The sequence below is a fragment of the Elephas maximus genome, chromosome X (assembly GCF_024166365.1).
Source record: "Elephas maximus indicus isolate mEleMax1 chromosome X, mEleMax1 primary haplotype, whole genome shotgun sequence".
Classification (NCBI taxonomy): Eukaryota; Metazoa; Chordata; class Mammalia; order Proboscidea; family Elephantidae; genus Elephas; species Elephas maximus.
The window spans coordinates 99,067,040-99,086,723 of record NC_064846.1 but is presented as its reverse complement, the minus strand read 5'-3'; the positions used below and the strand labels follow the sequence as shown (position 1 = coordinate 99,086,723).

The 19,684-nt window shown below is 40.0% G+C and overlaps 1 protein-coding gene across 1 annotated transcript in view; it reads right to left on the bottom strand.

The window, feature by feature from the left end:
• TEX11 (testis expressed 11) overlaps positions 1-19,684 on the bottom strand; it is a 515,004-nt gene that overhangs the window by 337,591 nt on the left and 157,729 nt on the right. The window contains 2 exon segments of the mRNA XM_049871470.1: positions 12,261-12,356; positions 15,624-15,678. Coding sequence (XP_049727427.1) covers positions 12,261-12,356; positions 15,624-15,678 — 151 coding nt within the window.

The following is a 19,684-nucleotide window of genomic DNA, read 5'->3' as shown; positions in this document are numbered from 1 at the left end:
AGATTCTGCTGAACCCTCTAGCAACAAAGACCTGAAAAAACCAGTGAATCGATTACATATATGACAATCTATGAGCCCGAGCATCAAATGCAGAATTAAGGAATCGATCTGAGTGACGGGGAGCGAGAGATGGTGCAGAAGCAGTGATGAGTTGCCAAGCCCACGCAGCACCTCAACTCCTATTCCTTGGCACCATTCTTTGGTACAAATGTGGTGGGGCTGATGGTAGTTTCCTGAGACACTGCAGCTTCAGCTAAAGAAGGCAAGTAACGTGGTGGACCCCTGACCCTGTGGCGTGTCTACAGCAGGGCTGGCCACGGAGTTTAGGAAGCAGCTGCTTCATTGAAAGAAGGCAAATGAAGTGCCGGCACCCTCACCTCCTGGTGTGACGGCCGTGGGTCTGGCTGTGGAGTTTAGGACAAAGCTGCTTCAGCGAAAGAAGACAAACTCAGGAAGCAGTCCCAATCCCCTGGGGCAATCTCGGCAGGGACCCAGCCAGCACACACAGGCTACACAAGCCTCTGGAATCTGAAATAAAACAGCGCTCTTGACACAACATAAATGATTTTGTCTAATTTACCATGTGGGTCTAATAGCTCCTTCTTCTGAAAGTACTCTCTCCTATCTATCTGATCCCTCCCCACTCTGCCCTAGCTGGCTTCATTAACAGTTGATTTCCCTGGGCCTAAGCTAGAACCTGCTGCGCCCTCTTGGAGCCATTCTCTTAGCCTGGGAGAAGGAGCAAATTAAGAAAAAGGGGAAAAATACTCCCCCAACTCCCCTAATCTGGAAGCTCAGTGCAGAAGTGGCTCCAGTAGAGGCATAAATGACCGACAGACATTGGCTTTCACCCCTACATGTATCCAGGTAACTATTATAATGCAAGGACAAATCCGTTAGAGGTCTGACTGTAATTATTTCAGCTGTGTAGTGGAGAGGCAGGTTTTGGAGGTCTGATACTGCTCTGCCTGTAAAACAGAGCCCTCACCTACCCATAGCAGGTACCTGAGGACTGGAGGCTCCATCCATGCCACCTAGTCACCCACAAAAGGGGTCTGAGGATAGTGATGCCTACCAGTCTTTACAAGTATAAGCATTGGGTGCCTAAGGTACAGCCGCAAAGCCCACCCACCAGAACACTAGACAACAGAGATGCTCCTTCCTAAATTACACTTGGGGGAAGGCTGTCAGCACCCTGCCGTCCTCAGAGTGTGACCTCCTACTGCTACCAGAAACCAGTGCATACAACCATCACCACTACTCCTCTAAGATAGTAGGTGAGAACCTACACCACACACTAGGTGGCCAACTATCAGGACAACTGAGCTGAATCTATATGAGAATAGTGAATGAATTCCTAGACTCATATACCTGGAAACAGCTCTAGCCATCTGGTAACAGGACATTAGTGCTTCAAAGGCTCCAATAGTCAAGTTAGCTCACTCTAGTAGCCTATTTGGGTATATTGAAACAAAACAACACAAAGCAAGAAGCCAGGACACAGTGAACAAACATAAAATAAATTATTACAATAACTTATAGATGGCTTGGAGACAGCAGTCAATAACAAATCACATAAAGAAGCAGACCATGGTTGCTTCAACAAACTGCCAAGACAGAGAATCAAGGACTTTCCTGGATAAAGACCTATTCCTGGAATTGCCAGATGTAGAATACAAAAGATAATATAAAAAACGCTTCAAGACATCAGGGACAACATCAGGTATGACATCAGAATGAGATAAGGCAATATACACAAAAAGACAAGGCACACACAGATAAAGCAGTTGAAGAAATTAAAAAGGTTATTCAAGAATATAATGAAAAAATTAATAAGCTGCAAGAATCCACAGAGAGATAGCATTCAGAAATTGAAAAGATTAAGATAAAATTACAGAATTAGACAACTAAATAGGAAGTCAGAGAAGCAGAATTGAGGAGCTGGAATGCAGAATTGGAGAGATGAAGGGTAAGGCACTTGGCACCAAGATATTGGAAGAAAAATCAGATAAAAGAATTAAAAAAAATGAAAAAACCTCAGAACAGGGAGGGGTAATAGATAATACAGAGAGAATTGTTGAAGGTTTCTTGGCAGAAAACTTCCCTGACATCATGAAACATGAAAGGATATCTATCCAAGATGCTCATCAAATCCCATACAACGTAGATCCCAAAAGAAAGTCACCAAGACATATTACCATCAAATTTGCCAAAACCAAAGATAAAGAGAAAAATTTAAGAGCAGACAGGGATAAGCAAAAACTCACCTATAAAGGAGAATCAATAAGAATAAGTTCAGACTACTCAGCAGAAACTATCCAGGCAAGAAGGCAATGGGATGACATATATAGAGCACTGAAGGAGAAAAACTGTCAGCCAAGAATCATACATCCAGGAAAACTGTCTCTCAGATATAAAGGCGAAATTAAGACATTTACAGATAAACACAAGCTTAGGGAATGTGCAAAAACCAAACCAAAACTACAAAATACTAAAGGTAATTCTCTGGTTAGAAAATCAATAATATCAGATATCAGCACAACACTAGAACACTGAACAGAGAATCCAGATATCAACTCAGGGAAATCACAAAAATAAAATAAGATTTAAAAAAAAACCAAAATGGAATCAGTGATGTCATTACGTAAAAGATGACAATAATCAATAAAGCAGGACAAAATAAAGTTAGCATACATCTTGCAAATGGAGAGGGAATCAAGGTGATACAGGGATACACAAGTTAGGTTCATACTTAGAAAAACAGGGGTAAATATTAAGGTAACCACAAAAGGAACCTTTCGGACACAGCTAAAGTAGTGCTCAGAGATCAATTTATATCAATAAATGCACACATACAAAAAGAAGGGCCAAAATCAAAGGATTATCCCTATGACTTGAAGAAACAGAAAGAGAGCAACAACAACAAAAAACCCTCAGTCACCAGAAGAAAGCAAACAATAAAAATTAGGGCAGAAATAAATCACATAGAAAACAGAAAAACAATTGAAAGAATTAACAAGACCAAAAGCTGGTTCTTTGAAAAAATTAACAAAATTGATAAACCATTGGCCAAACTGACAAAAGAAAAACAGGAGAGGAAGCAAATAACCCAAATAAGAAATGAGATGGGTGATATTACAACAGACCTAAATGAAATTAAAAGAATCATATCAGATTACTATAAAAAATTGTACTCTAACAAATTAGAAAACCGAAATAGATGAATTCCAAGAAACACACTACCTACCTAAACTAATACAAACAGAGGTAGGACAACTAAATAGACCAATACAAAAAGAAGAGATCGAAAAATTAATCAAAAAACTTCCCCTCCAAAAAAAAAAAAAAGCCCTGGCCCTGACGGCTTCACTGGAGAGCTCTACCAAACTTTCAGAGAAGAGTTAACACCACTACTACCAAAGGTATTTCAGAGGATAGAAAAGGACAGAATACTCCCAAATTCATTCTGTGAAGCCAGGATATTCCTGATACCAAAACCAGGTAGAGACTCCATAAAAAAAAGAAAATTATAGACCTATATCTCTCATGAACTTGGATGTAAAAATCTTCAACAAAATTCTAGCCAATAGAATTCAACAACATATCAAAAAAATAATTCACCACAACCAAGTGGGATTCATACCAGGCATGCAGGGATGGTTCAACATTAGAAAAACAATTAATGTAATCCACCACATAAATAAAAGGCAAGAACCACATGATTTTATCGATTGATGCAGAAAAGGCATTTGACAAAGTTCAACACTCATTCATGTTAAAAACTCTCAACAAAACAGAAATAGAATGAAAATTCTTCAACATAATAAAGGGCATTTATACAATACCAACGGCCGACATCACCCTAAATGGAGAGATTCTGAAAGCATTCCCCTTGAGAATGGGAACCAGACAAGGATGACCTTTATCACCACTCTTATTCAACATTGTGCTGGAGGTCCTTGCCAGAGCAATCAGGCTAGATAAAGAAATAAAGGGCATCCAGACTGGTAAGGAAGAAGTAAAAGTATCTCTATTTGCAGAAGACATGATCTTATACACAGAAAACCCTAAAGAATCCTCAAAAAAAAAAAAACTACTGAAACTAATAGAAGAGCTCAGCAGAGTACTAGGATACAAGGTAAACATACAAAAATCAGTTGGATTCTTCTACATCAAGAAAAAGAACATCAAGGAGGAAATCACCAAATCAATACCATTTACAGTAGCCCCCAAGAAGATAAAATACTTAGGAATAAATCTTACCAGAGGTGTAAAAGAACTGTACAAAGAAAACTACAAGACACTATTGCAAGAAACTAAAAGAGACATACACAAGTGGAAAAACATACCTTGCTCATGGATAAGAAGAGTTACACTATAAAAATCTCCAGTCTACCAAAAGCCATCTACAAATATAATGCAATTTTGATCCAAATTCCAATGACATTTTTTAATGAGATGGAGAAACAAAGCACCAGCTTCATACGGAAGGGAAAGAGGCCCTGGATAAGTAAAGCATTACTGAAAAAGAAGAACAAAGTGGGAGGCCTCATGCTACCTGATTTTAGAACCTATTATACCTCCACAGTAGTCAAAACCTATTATACCTCCACAGTTGTACTGGTACAACAACAGATACATAGTCCAATGGAACAGAACTGAGAATCCAGACATAAATCCATCAACATCTGAGCAGCTGATATTTGACAAAGGCCCAAAGTCATCAGTTAATTGGGGAAAAGACAGTCTTTTTAACAAATGATGCTGGCATAACTAGATATCCATCTACAAAAAAAAAATGAAACAATACCTATACCTCACACCATGCACAAAAACTAACTCAAAATGGATCAAAGACCTAAATATAAAATCTAAAACGATAAAGATCATGGAAGAAAAAACACGGACAACACTAGGAGCCCTAATACATGGCATAAACAGTATACAAAACATTACTAACAATGCAGAAGAGAAGCCAGATAACTGGGAACTCTGAGCTCCTAAAAATCAAACACCTATGCTCATCCAAAGACTTCACCAGAAGAGTAAAAAGACTACCTACAGACTGGGAAAACATTTTTAGCTATGACATTTCTGATAAGCACCTGATCTCTAGAATCTACATGATACTGCAAAAACTCAACTACAAAAAGACAAGTTAAAAAAAAAGATATGAACAGGCACTGCACTAAAGAAGACATTCAGGTGGCTAAAAGATACATGAAGAAATGCTCGCGATCATTAGCCATTAGAGAAATGCAAATCAAAACTACAATGAGATTCCACCTCACTCCAACAAGGCTGGCATTAATCCAAAAAACAAAATAATAATTGTTGGAGAGGTTGTGGAGAGACTGGAACACTTATACACTGCTGGTTGGAATGTAAAATGGTACAACGACTTTGGAAATCGATTTGGTGCTTCCTTAAAAAGCGAGAAATAGAACTACCATACGATGCAGCAGTCCCACTCCTTGGAATATATCCTAGAGAAATAACAGCCTTTACACAAACAGATACATGCACACCCATGTTCACTGAAGCACTGTTTACAATAGCAAAAAGATGGAAGCAACCAAGGTGCCCATCAATGGATGAATGGATAAATAAATTATGGTATACTCACACAATGGAATACTATGCATCAATAAAGAACAATGATGAATCCGCAAAACATTTCATAACATGGAGAGATCTGGAAGGCATTATGCTGAGTGAAATTAGTCAGTTGCAGGAGGACAAATATTGTATATGACCACTATTATAAGAACTGGAGAAATAGTTTAAACTGAGGAGAAAATATTCTTTGATGGTCACGAGACGGGGAAGGGAGGGACAGAGGGAAAGGGGTTTTCACTAATTAGATAGTAGATAAGTTTTATTTTAGGCAAATGGAAAGACAACACAAAATACAGGAGAGGTCAACACAACTGGACTAAACCAAAAGCAAAGAAGTTTCCTGCATAAACTGAACACTTTGAAGGCCAGCGTAGCAGGGCCGGGGGTTTGGGGACCATGGTTTCAGGGGACATCTAAGTCAACTGGCATTATACAATCTATTAAGAAAACATTCTGCATCCCACTTTGGAGAGTGGCGTCTGGGGTCTTAAACGCTAGCAAGCAGCCATCTAAGATGCATCAATTGGTCTCAACCCACCTGGAGCAAGGAAGAATGAAGAACACCAAACACACAAGGTAATTATAAGCCCAAGAGACAGAAAGGACCACATAAACCAGAGACTACATCTGCCAGAGAGCAAAAGAACTAGATGGTGCCCGGCCACAACCAATGACTGCCCTGACAGGGAACACAACAGAGAACTCTCAAGGGAGCAGGAGAGCAGTGGGTTGCAGATCCCAAATTCTCGTAAAGAAAACAGACTTAACGGTCACAGTGAGCCTAGAAGCACTCTGGAGGTCCTGGTCCGCAGACCTTCTGTTAGCCCCAGACAAGACCCATTCCGAAAGTCAACTCTTCAGACAGGGATTGGACTGGACTATGGGATGGAAAGTGATACTGGTGAAGAAAGAGCTTCTTGGATCAAGTAGACACATGAGACTATGTTGGCATCTCCTGTTTGGAGGGGAGATGAGAGGGCAGAGGGGGCCAGAAGCTGCCCAAATGGACGCAAGGAGAGAGAGGGGAGGAAAGGACTGTGCTGTCTCATTAGGGGGGAGAGCAATTAGAAGTGTATAGCAAGGTGCATATAAATTTTTGTATGAGAGACTGACTTGATTTGTAAACTTTCACTTAAAGTACAATAAAAATTATTTTTAAAAAGATGTACAAAAAAAACCAGACTTCAGGTGTATGCCTTGACATTTTATGCTAATGAGTGCATGTGGTGTTGAATCAGCCCACAAAGGTCTAGGCAGGGGTGAAGGGCGCTACAAGTTTGTGGGTCCCTTATGCCAGTGCCTAGCAAAGGGGCAAGGCCTGCCCTGAGTTCCCAGTTTAGGAGGCATGGCATCTTTTTAAAGCTGTGAGATTGGTTTGGATGCAGATAGCCCAGAGTTCGAACTTAGGGGCATGGTAGTTGTTGAATACTGCTGGACTAGTGTTGGAGCAGAGTGGGGTGGGGCGTGGGTGAGGGGAAAGAGGCACTTCTCCTTTATGAAAGTCCTAGAGTGGGAGGGGTTATTTTGACCCTGCGGGGTACGTTCGATGCTTGCACTTAACTTTCGCAGGGCCAGCGCTGCTTCCACCTGGCTCCGGAGGTTTGTGCAGATTCTCCACTTCTTGGTCTTTCCTAACATGGTGATACATGTCCCGAATGCTACTACTCACCTCAGCCCACATGCACCTGCTGACCCTGCCAGCAGGGTGCCGGTAACCTCAGCACTGGCACTTCTTCACTGCTTTTGAATTGTCTCCCCTTCCCTCTGCCACTCAGTCTGAGTCTTCAGCTTTGTCTTTGATGATCAGGGCTCCTAGACTGTCACATATAATTGATTCACTTTTTTTCAGGTCTTTGTTGTAAGAGGGACGACAGGAAGCGTCTGACTATTCTGCCATCTTGGGCCTGCCTCTCAATTGATTTTTGACAAGGGGGCTAAGTTCATTCAATAGAGAAAGAAGAGTCTCTTCAGTAAATGGTTCTGGGAACATTGGACTTCTACATGCAGAAAAATATATCAGGATCCATGTCTCACATCATATACAAAAAACCAAATCAAAGTGGATCAAGGACCTAAATGTAAAAACTAAAACCATAATATCCTTTGTAGTTGCCAGGGAGGGTTGGGGGCATGGAATAGGTATAGGTGTGAATATAAAGGGAGAGAGATCTCTAGAATATTTCTGTATCTTGATTGCAGTGCTGGTTACATGATTGTACACCTGTGAATATGGTATAGAACTATATACACATTGTACCAATGTAAATTCCCTGGTTTTGATATTATGTTATTGTTATGTGGCAGGTAACCATTGGGGGAAACTTGGTGAACAGTACATGGGATTTCTTTGTACTATTTTTGCAACTTCCTGTGGATCTATAATTATTTCAAAATAAAGTTTTTTTTAATGTGAAATAAGGATGTTTTCAGACATACAAATGTTGAAATGACTCATCACCAGTAGAAATACACTACAAGAAATGTTAAAAGATATCCTTCAAGCAGAAGAAAAATAATACCAGATGGAAATCTGGGAATACACAAAGGAATGAAGATCACCTGAAGTGGTAACTACATTAATAAATATATAAGATTTTTTTCGTATTATTAAATCTCTTTAAAAAAAAATTGAGAATTTAAACAAAAATAGATATTTTAGTAGGGTTTGTAACAATATGTAAAAGTAAAATGTATGACAACAATAGCGTAAAGGCCAGGCTGGGAGAAATGGAAGTACACAATTGTAATGTTATTATACTAAACATGAAGTGGTATATCATCACTTGAAGGTAGACTGTGAAATATTAAAGAAACCCTAACAAAACTACTAAAACAGCAAAACAAAGAGTTGCAACTAATAAGCCAACAAAAGAAATAAAATCGAATCTTAAAAAATACTTAATCCAAAAGAAGGCAGATAAAGAAAAAAGGGGAATAAAGAGTAAGAGGGACACATCGAACATAAACAGCAAGATAATAAACTCAAACCTAACTATATTAATAATCACATTAATTGCAAATATTCTAAAAGCCCCAATTAAAAGGCACAGATTTTCAGAATGGATAAAAAAAATCAAGACCCAATTATATGCAGCCTATAAGAAATGCACTTTAAACAAAAGCATGAATAGGTAAAAAGATAGAACAAGCTATACCATGCTAACAGTAGTCAAGAGAAGGCTGGAGTAGATCTAAGAGCAAATGTGGTATACCTAGGAGCCCTGGAGGCACACTGGTTAAAGCACTCAGCTGCTAACCAAAAGGTCAGCAGTTCAAACCCACCAGCAGTTCCACCGGAGAAAGATGTGGCAGTCTGCTTCTGTAAGATTTACAGCCTTGGAAATCCTATGGGGCAGATCTACTCTGTCCTACGGGGTTGCTATGAGTTGGAATTGACTTGATGGCAGTGAGGGTTTTTTTTTTTAGATCATATATCTATACAATGGGATACTACTCACCTCAGCAAAAGAAAAAAAAAAAAGCTATGCATACACACAACAAAATGAATGAATCTCAAAATAATGATGCTGAGGGAAGGAAGTCATATTTTTAAAAATGTGGGGCTAAAGAACTCACTTTGGCCTTTGTTTCTGGTTTCTGAATAATATTGATGTTGTTAGGTGCCATCGAGTCGATTTTTGACTCATAGAGACCCAGCGTGACACAGAAGAACTGCCCCATAGGGTTTTCTAGGCTATGATCTTCACAAAAGCAGATCGCTATTTCTTTTCTCCTGTGGAACCACTGGGTGAATTCAAACCGCCAACCTTTCCGTTAGCAGATGAGCGTTTAACCATTCCACCTCCAGGGCTCCTTTTTCTGGAAAACAGTCCTTGGAATTTCTCAAGCAATCAAGGTGTCTTTCTTTTCTAAAACAGCCAGGCAACACTTAAACGTGTCAACGAGTAGGGAGCCCCCAACTTATGACCTAGTAAATGACCTCAGGAAGGGAGGGGGACATGATACAGTCAATCATGCATATTCATTGATTTAAGCATATGTACTGAGGACCCGGTGACTATTATAAGGGCCCCTAGACCTTCCTCTTTTGGGGATTCCCAAATTGGTGAGAAAAGCCATACATGCGAAAGGGTGACACCAATGGCGTATCTAGGGTATTGCACCGACCCTGGGCACTTGGCATCACTGAGCAGTTTCTTTTAACACAGTATGGGCCAATATCTGTCCTCAAGCACAGTAATCTGTTAATTGAAAGAATAACGAGCTTGACTTGTATTTTTGAGCTGATATTATGGTAAAGTTATCTAAAAGAGGGGTGTCAGATACTTGAACAGAGGTGTAATTTCAGTGCTTGCCATTTTTCATAGATACGCCACTGGATGTACTGGGTTAATAGAAACTGTCCAGTGGCGCCACACACCCAGGGCCAGTGCAATATTTACCATACCTGTCACACCCTAGCTATGCCTCTGGATGGCACATCCCTGGGGACCGTGGAAACCTCATGCCAAGACCTCTCCCTGACCTTGTCTGATGTGTCTCTTCACTTGTATCCTTTTTGGTAATAATAAATGGTAAGTACAGGTAATAATTTCCACGAATTTTCTTAGCCATTGTAGAGAATTAAAGAACTCACAAGGAGTAATGAGATTCAGATCAATCTCGGTGAGTGAGTAACAGAGAAAGACTGCATGGGCAGTTGATAAGGAAAGGGTCCTTCTATCTTGTGTCCTAGCCCCAGGGGTCTAGCAAGAAGGGAAGGGGTGCTGGCTGAAGTGCAGGGAGCTATGTGGACTCCTGGACCTATGGCTGGTACCCAGTGGCCTGGCCCCAGGTGGCCAGGGATGTTTTGACCAGGCTCAAAAAAAAGGCTCAGGGTGGTCAGAAATGAAATCTGACCTAACTCTGGGTGGTTAGGGTCAAAGAGAAGTACCACGGAAGTGGCCGGTGATGAGGAATTGAGCTGTGGGGAGGTGAAGTATGGATCCCCTTACAGGTGGGAAATGAATTCATATTGATCCTTGCCACACAGTTAGCAACAAAGGTGGGGTTTGCCCACTTCGCTCTTTTGTAGTGCAGTTGGTAGCACACTTTATGATTCCATTTTGTATAAAACTGTAGAAAATGCAAACTAATCTATAGTGACAGCAGATCAATAGTTACTTGGGGAAAGGGTGGGAGGGAGAGGTGACAAAAGAGCACTAAGAAACTTTTGGAAGTGATGTACATATTCACTATCTTGATTGTGGTGACTGTTGTTCTAGTGTATACCCAAAAAAACCAAACCCGCTGCCATCGAGTCAATTCCGACTCATAGCGACCCTATAGGACAGAATAAAACTGCCCTACAGAGTTTCCAAGGAGCACCTGGCAGATTCAAACTGCCGACCTTTTGGTTAGCAGCCATAGCACTTAACCACTATGTCACCAGGGTTTCTGTTCTAGTGTATGCCAAAACTAAATCCATTGCCATCCAGTCAATTCCAACTCATAGCGACACTGTAGGAGAGGGTAGAACTGCCACATGGGGTTTCCAAGGCTGTAAATCTTTACAACCTGCCACCTCTTTCTCTAGTGGAGTGGCTGGTGCGTTTGAATTGTCGACTTATAGGTTAGCATCCAAGCCCTCAACCCCTGCACAACCACCAAGCCTCCTCGCACTCGTGTATACATATCAAAACTCATCAAATTTTATACTTTAAGAAGTTTTTAAATTGCAGCTTATTGTATGTCAATTACACCTTAGTAAAGCTGTTAAGGTTGCAATGAAATCCTAATGTGCCCGCTTCAGCTATGTCCAGGATCACTCAATACGCCACTAATTTTATGTCATGAGCAATGCCAGTGAGAAATTATTGCTATAAAAATTATAATTTCTGCATCCAGTGAACAAAGAGACATGCTGTCAAAGAAGCCATATAGATAACATGCTACTTCCTCAGGTGACTTGGAGCTTAGCAAATACAAAAAGAAAAAGCAACTTTTGAAAATGTTAATGTCTATTTGTATTTTTAAATTTTTAAATATTTTAATGTTAAACAATTTCTTTCAGCATTAAATAACCCAATCCACACTACATAAATTTCAGAAAAAAATAATTCAAGTTAATGGTCTTTGGGAAGAATTTAATATTCAAGTTAATTAAACTGTTCATTTAAAAGAACTATTTCCAATCTTTTTTAAAAAATTCTTTCTAAAACGTATCAGCATATTTAATTTCCTTATTAATTAAAATACATTGATCTCAACTGAATCACTTTTTAAAGGGCCATCAATCTGATTTATCAGTATTCCTTGTCCAGGAGTATAGGTATGTGTATGTATGTATGCATGTATGTATGAATAAGATGAGCTAGAAGTTAATCTAGATCAAGCCATTGAAGTTGTTTTTTTTAACTAAGTCTTATTCTCTGCCTATTTTATCATCATTTGCTTTTTTATCCTAAAAGCTCAGACCAGAGAGAACCCTTTTTGTTTCATACAAAAGAAAATTTTATTAAAAATACTTGATGATCAAAGGCATATTTTATTTTTCCTTTCTGCGCTGTAGAAAAAATGAAAAATTTTTTGCTATAAACAGGAATAATGAAGCAGATGTTTAAACTAGATTTCAAAATATGAATCAAAGCCTTATAAAAATCCATTAAACTAATATTTGAAAGAAAAAAATCTCTTGATACCTTGTTTGCCAGGTTTATAGCATTGAGAGCCTTGTCATAATATTCTCTGTCACCCCAATCTAAATAAGCAGTGGCTAGTAACCGAAGAACTTTAGCCTATAATTAAATATAGAAAAAAAATCACAACAAAAAACACAACAGCTGACTAGCACTTACACATTGACGGGCACCTTCTCAAACATAGGTATCATTATGAAATAGCATTTCCTTTAACAAACATACAATCTTGGGCTACGTCTCATCATTATACTGTCCACACCAAATACTGTCTAAGAATTTTATAAAACTAAAAAACCAAATCCACTGCCATCGAGTCGATCCGACTCATAGCGACCCTATAGGACAGGGTAGAACTGCCCCGTAGGTTTCCAAGGAGCACCTGGTGGATTCAAACCGCCAACCTTTTGGTTAGCAGCTGTAGCTCTTAACCTCTAAGGAAGTGGCTCACTCAGTTGTAGAGACTGGAACGTCCGTAGTCAGTAGGTCCAGCTGGAGGCTTCTCCTGGGGTTTCCATACAGTAATGGTTATATTCCTGGCTTATTTAAATTTAATATAACTGTGTTAATATAATTACTTTCTTAATACTGCTTTAGCATTAAAGTGCTCTATCATTTCCACTTTAAAAATTAGAAAACTAAGGTACAGCAATATTTAATCAGTTTGCCACCTACTGTATATAAGTAGCATTGTATTAGACCTCCACCAAAAAAGATAAATACATTAATCAGCTTGCAACACTACCCTTATTCAATGTGATTGCTGTCACTAAGTTATACACCTATAAAAAGTTGAATCAACAAAAGCTGTGTGATATCAATGGAATATTACGCAACCATAAAGGACAGTGAGGAATCTGTGAAACATTTCATAACATGGAGGAACCTGGAAGGCATTATGCTGAGTGAAATTAGTCAGTTGCAAAAGGACAAATTTTGTATGAGACCACTATTATAAGAACTTGAGAAATAGTTTAAACTGAGAAGAAAACATTCTTTTGTGGTTTCGAGAGGGGGGAAGGAGGGAGGGTGGGAGGGGGGATCCACTAATTAGATAGTAGATAAGAACTACTTTAGGTGACAGGAAAGACAGCACACAATACAGGGGAGGTCAGCACAACTGGACTAAACCAAAAGCAAAGAAGTTTCCTGAATAAACTGAATACTTCGAAGGGCAGCGTAGCAGGGGCAGGGGTCTGGGGACCATGGTTTCAGGGGACAACTAAGTCAACTGGCATAATAAAATCTATTAAGGAAACATTCTGCATCCTGCTTTGAAGAGTGGCATCTGGGGTCTTAAACGCTAGCAACCAGCCATCTAAGATGCATCAATTGGTCTCAACTCACCTGGAGCAAAGGAGAATGAAGAACACCAAGGACACAAGCCAATTACGAGCCCAAGAGACAGAAAGGGCCACATGAACCAGAGACTACATCATCCTGAGACCAGAAGAACTAGATGGTGCCCAGCTACAACTGATGACTGCCTGACAGGGAAAATAACAGAGAACCCCTGAGGGAGCAGGAGAGCAGTGGGATCCAGATGCCAAATTCTCATAAGACCAGACTTAATGGCCTGACTGAGACTAGAGGGACCCCGGTGGTCACTGGCTGTAACAATGGCCTCAAGCATAACAATGATTGTGAAGATGGCACAGGACTGGGCAGTGTTTCATTCTGTTGTACACAGGTTCGCTATGGGTCAGAACTGACTCCACAGCACCTAATAACAAACAACAACAACTAATAATGTTGAGCATCTTTTCATGTGCTTGCTGGACATTTTAATACCCTCTTTGGTGAATTATCAGCTCAAGTCCATTGCCCATTACTTGTTTGGTTTGTCTTTCTGTTGTTAAGATGAAGAAGTTTTACATATATTTTGAATATTAGGCACTTACTGATATATACAAACCCTGGTGGTGTAGTGATTAAGAGCTATGGCTGTTAATCAAAAGGTCGGCAGTTCAAATCCACGAGGTACTCCTTGGAAACCGTATGGGGCAGTTCTATTCTGTCCTATAGGGTTGCTATGAGTCAGAATCGGCTATACGGCAATGTTTGGTTTGATTTGGTATCTGATATATAGAGCCCTGGTGGCACAGTGCTTAAGAGCTACAGCAACTACGGCTGCTAATCGAAAGGTCGGCATTTTGAGTCATGCCACATCAGCAAATGAAGGTCCTGAAAGCTTGACTCCATCCACGTCAATTAGGTCGACTCTACTTTGAGGAGCCAGATCTTCCCCAGTCATCTTTTGAGTGTCTACCAACCTGAGGGGCTCATCTTCCGGCACTATATCAATGTCCCACTGCTATTCATAAGGTTTTCACTGGCTAAATCTTTTCAGACATAGACTACTGGGCCCTTTTTCCTAGTCTGTCTTAGTCTAGAAGCTCAGTTGAAACCTGTCCACCATGGGTGACCCTGCAGGTATTTGAATACCGGTGGCATAGCTTCCAGTATCACAGCAACAAGCAAGCCCCCACAGTACGACAAACTGACAGACATGGGGGAAAAGGAGTATCACTAGCATGAAAAACACTACTTGATAATCTTACTTTATCATACTTCTCAATATGAATAGTCCATTCCGGTCAGGCTTGTATTCTATCTTCATCCTCATTTACTTTATCAGTCATTTTCTCATCTAGATCTCCTGCCTGGAATCCCCTTCTTCCTCCCTTTTAACAGTGTATGCTCCATCTACTTTTCCAGGCCTGATTCCTACCAGAAGGCTTTTTCAAATAGTCTCACCAACCTTAATATTCCCCTTTTCTGCATGCCCTTCTACATACATCAGGTAAGTATCACACAGTTTATCACTTATTTATCCCAAATTATTTCACTTGTAAGATCCTTACAGGCAGAGGCCACATTTTATACTCCTCTTTTATTCCATCTATCACAGCGCTAGATAGAGTCTAGGCACTCAGTTAAGTTTTAATTGACATACTGTAGGGGTGGATATTCCCCCAAGAATCCATTTTGATATGGCATGCTTGAAATAAACTTTATATCAGATTTATTTGCATGATCATATTTTGCTTGATTGAGTATTAAAATTAGCTCCCATCCCAAGCATGTTCTATTTGGGTGACTGGGAAAAACGTGGAATTTCTCAATATGCAATAATAAAAGCTAAAACTTACATAGCCATACATTGTTCTAAGCACTTTACATATGTTAACTTATGGGATAAGCCTGTATGGTAGATGAAGATGAAGAAACTAATGCATTGAGATGTTAAATGACATGCCCAATGGATAATCTACACATAAATGGAGTCGACTATTTTAATTTTATAATAATAATATAAAATATATTTCTTCAATCTACTTCTGAAATATTTAACATGATACTTACCAGCATTTCTGGCCCAGCAGTGTTCTTAACCATCCTCCCAATACCATAGCTTTGGCTATCATTACAAAAGAAAGAAAGAAAAAAATATATATATATATATCCATTTCAATTATTTATGAGTTTTCAAGTTTATATATTACTGAGAAGACATGGTATAATTACGCTTCATCCCAACTTTTTCTATTTTGCACTACAACAGATCATTAGCCAATTAATACATGAAAATCAATTGTATAAACTATACTTTCTAACTGTGTAACACTGCATTTTCCTCAAGAAGTATCCAATGAATCAGCACTGTTATTATATTAATACTCTTTTCCATTTGGTTCTATACATACTGTATTAAAATAGTTTACATGTATATAAACCAAAAGCCACTGCCGTCGAGTTGATTCCTACTCGTAGCAACCCCACAGGACAGAGTAGAGCTGCCCCGTAGAGTTTCCAAGGAGCACCTGGCAGATTTGAACTGCCGACCTCTTGGTAGCACTTAACCACTATGCCACCAGGGTTTCCTGCACGTATGTACAAGCTCTTATATACAAGCTCTTAATGGGCGCATTCTAAAGTCTACTATACCCCTTGTGGAAACACTGGTGGCGCTGTGATTAAGTGCTATGGCTGCTAACCAAAAAGTCAGCAGTTGGAATCTGCCAGGTGCTCCTTGGAAACTCTACGGGGCAGTTCTACTCTGTCCCATCGGGTCGCTATGAGTCAGATTCGACTCGACAGCAGTGGGTTTGGTTTATACCCCTTGTAACTCAGTGACCCTATAAAGTCTAGGATGTATAAATTTAAAAAAAAAATTATAGCTGTTTTCACAGAAAATAAATGCTTTAGCAGTATTCATTAAGCCTCACAGCACCCTTGTGAAGCATTATTAGTTCCACTTTGCAGCTGAATGAACCAACTTAGCAGTTAAATGATTTTAATATTTCCTAAATTGGTACTGAAGGTGAGGGTTGGGGAAATACAGAAATTTGACTTTCATTTTTGTGCTTCAGTTACCAAACTATATTATCTATGTGATATTCTGGTCACTACAAAAAAATACATTAATATATCTTCAGGTTTCAAAACCTAAAATTTAAGAAGCAAAAGACAGATCACTCACCATAAAATGGGTAGGGGGAATGTTAATAAAATTTTGGTGAACTGAACTAAAAGATGTATTTAGTTGATGTATTACTTCTTAAAAAATTAACTCTCAAAGATCCAACCTGGAATTACCAAACTTTGAGCTTTCAACTTGCTGCCAAGGATATAATGTTTTTGCTATGGCATGTTTGAAATTAACTTTGTATCAGATTTATTTGCATGATCATATTTTGCTTGATTAGGTGGTACAAATGGTTTTGCCCTTGGCCGCTAAAGGTTGGTGGTGATTTAGAAAAACAATATTGGAGTCCTTATTCCCTGCCCTTGACCATACAGAATGTGACCCAGCTGGAGCTGGACACACTAGGACTCACAAGGACACATCAACTAGGCCCTGAGACATAAAGACAACAGCTAGGGCAATCTTGGAAAGCATTTTTTAGGGAAACTTTCATATAAACAAATCATAAAACAGAACACAAAAGAGTATCCACTCTTTTTCTATTAGCAACCAGTGAATAGAAACTTTGTTAGACCAATGAAGACCCCCCGACTCCTCCTGAAACCTGTAGCAATGATTGTTAAGAAAGACAATTCAAAACATAGGGTCATAGTTTCTAGCCAATCTGTGAAAAGGTGAAGTTTTCAATGGTTTTGCTCATTTGTAATATTAATATATACTGATGATTCTGTAATATTCCTTGGGCGGCCATGGCTATAGCAGCTTACTTGTCCATTTCCCCACTTTTGTCTATTATGTAATTTCCTTGGACTTGGGCAGATGTGGCTGTGGCAGCATGCTTATCCGTTTTCCCATTCTTGCCTATTCTGTAATATTTCCTTGGACTCAGGCAGACACGGCTGTGGCAGAGTGCTTGTCTGTTTTCCCACTTTAGTTTATTCTGTAATATTTCCTTGGACTTGGGCAGACATGGCTCTAGCGGCATGCTTGTTCGTTTTCCTACTTTTGCCTCTTTGAACATACGCCGAATAAAACTTTCTTTTTGCTTTACTAAACTTTGTGATGTTTTTCCCTACAACAGTGGTTTGAACCCACCCAGCAGTATTGCAGAAGGCCTGATGATCTGCTCCCATTAAGATTACAGCCAAGAAAACCCTACAGAACAGTCATATCCTGTAACATATCAGGTCACCCTGAGTCGGAAATGATTCAACACCAACTAACAACAGTCATTTTAAGCCCTACCTTGTACAGGTTCACTTTGGTGCATCAAAACTTCTACTTCCAGTTTTTAAAATAACCAAAGAGGAATGGGACTTCTCGAATATGAAGAGCTTGGTGGATCCTCTCGCCAGTGAAACAATCATTTAACACGTAAAATAATCATTAAAAACAAATAACCATTTAAAGTTTCTGGCAATCATCTTGAGGACATACAGCAAATGGAGAAACATTTATTCAAGAAAATTGACTAAATCTCAGTAAGAACACTTAGAGTCTGTGGAATTTGAGCTATGATCTGCTCTCATCCACACCAACTCCACATGAAAGAAACTCTAAAAAACCAAAAACCAAACCTGTTACAATCAAGTCAATTCTGACTCATAGCAACCCTATAGGACAGAGTAGAACTGCCCCACAGAGTTTCCAAGGAGCACCTGGTGGATTTGAACTGCCTACCTTTGGGTTAGCAGCTGTAGCGCTTAACCACTATGCCACCAGGGTTTCCAAAAGAAACTCTACATAATTGCAGCCAAGCTGAGAGGAACTCCTTCCTCCCTAAGAACTCCTTCCTCCCTAAGAACTCCTATGCTGCTGTTTCACTTTGGGAGGGGCAGGCTGCCTGCATCTCTCATCCTCCCAAGCCTGGTGTTGTGGAAACACTATTCTGGAAAGGCACAACTGAGAGTACTGGGGCTCCCTTTCCCCACCTAGTTCTCACTCAGCGTAAGAACTCTAACTGAAGCACGACAAACCAAGAATACTGGTACCCTGACCACCTTTACCCCCAGTTTGTCCATAGGGCAGAGGTTTCATTTCAAGAGGGGCAAGCTGAGATTAGGCTCTACCATCCCCCACAGCACCCACTCTTACAGTAGGTGTCACTCTGGTAGAAGCATGCCACATTCCCTCCCCCAGTTCCAGTCCAGTAGCACAGAGGTTCTGCCCCAGGGGAGACGCAGGCCATAAAGACAAAGAGCTCTGCGTCTCTCCTAAGGAGACTGATTTTATTTGGACAGGAGCATGAAGCAGTTCCTGTCCAAAGGCATTGTCAAAACCAATAGAAATTCTGACGGTGAGCAATTAAGAGGAACTGGTAATAGTAGCAACAAGTGAAAGAGCAGAACAGCCAGAAGTTTAACAAAGAGAACTAGGGAAAGAGGTAGCCAAAATGAGCTGTCCCAGGGTCACACTCATCCCTGAGGGTCCATAAGGGTGTGCAAATGCACTAGCTTGCACCCACTCAGGGGCAATCAGAGCAAGATATGGGGCAGACGAAAAAGCATTCTCCAAGGCATACACAGATCCAACAGAAAAGAGCCTTCAGTCTTAGTGGTTCACAGAGCTTAAGCAGAACCTCTGACCAAACACTGACTGAAAAACAAACTACTTTGACCCAGAGGTGAATTTTAAAAAGCCAGATTTCAAAATAAAATCTTACTTATCTCCAGTGGTCTGGGAGACTGTGTGCATGCCCAAGGCTGTGCCCTCTCAGAGCAACCAGAGAGAGAACATCCAATTTAGTAGTCCCTGACTGAATGTGGGGCAAAATCATACACTCCCTGACCTGTGAAAACAGTCTCGAAGCCACACACACACGTAACAGGAAAGGGTGAAAATATAACTGGCTAACTGGGCTTAAGCACAATCTTGAGCCAACAAGTGGTTTATGCAAGCAGAGGTTACTGCTAGGAAGCTACTAAAAAAATAAAGACAAGGGGAAAAATCTGAGCAGGGATAGTAAAGGCTGCATACCACAGGGAAAATGGACTCCACA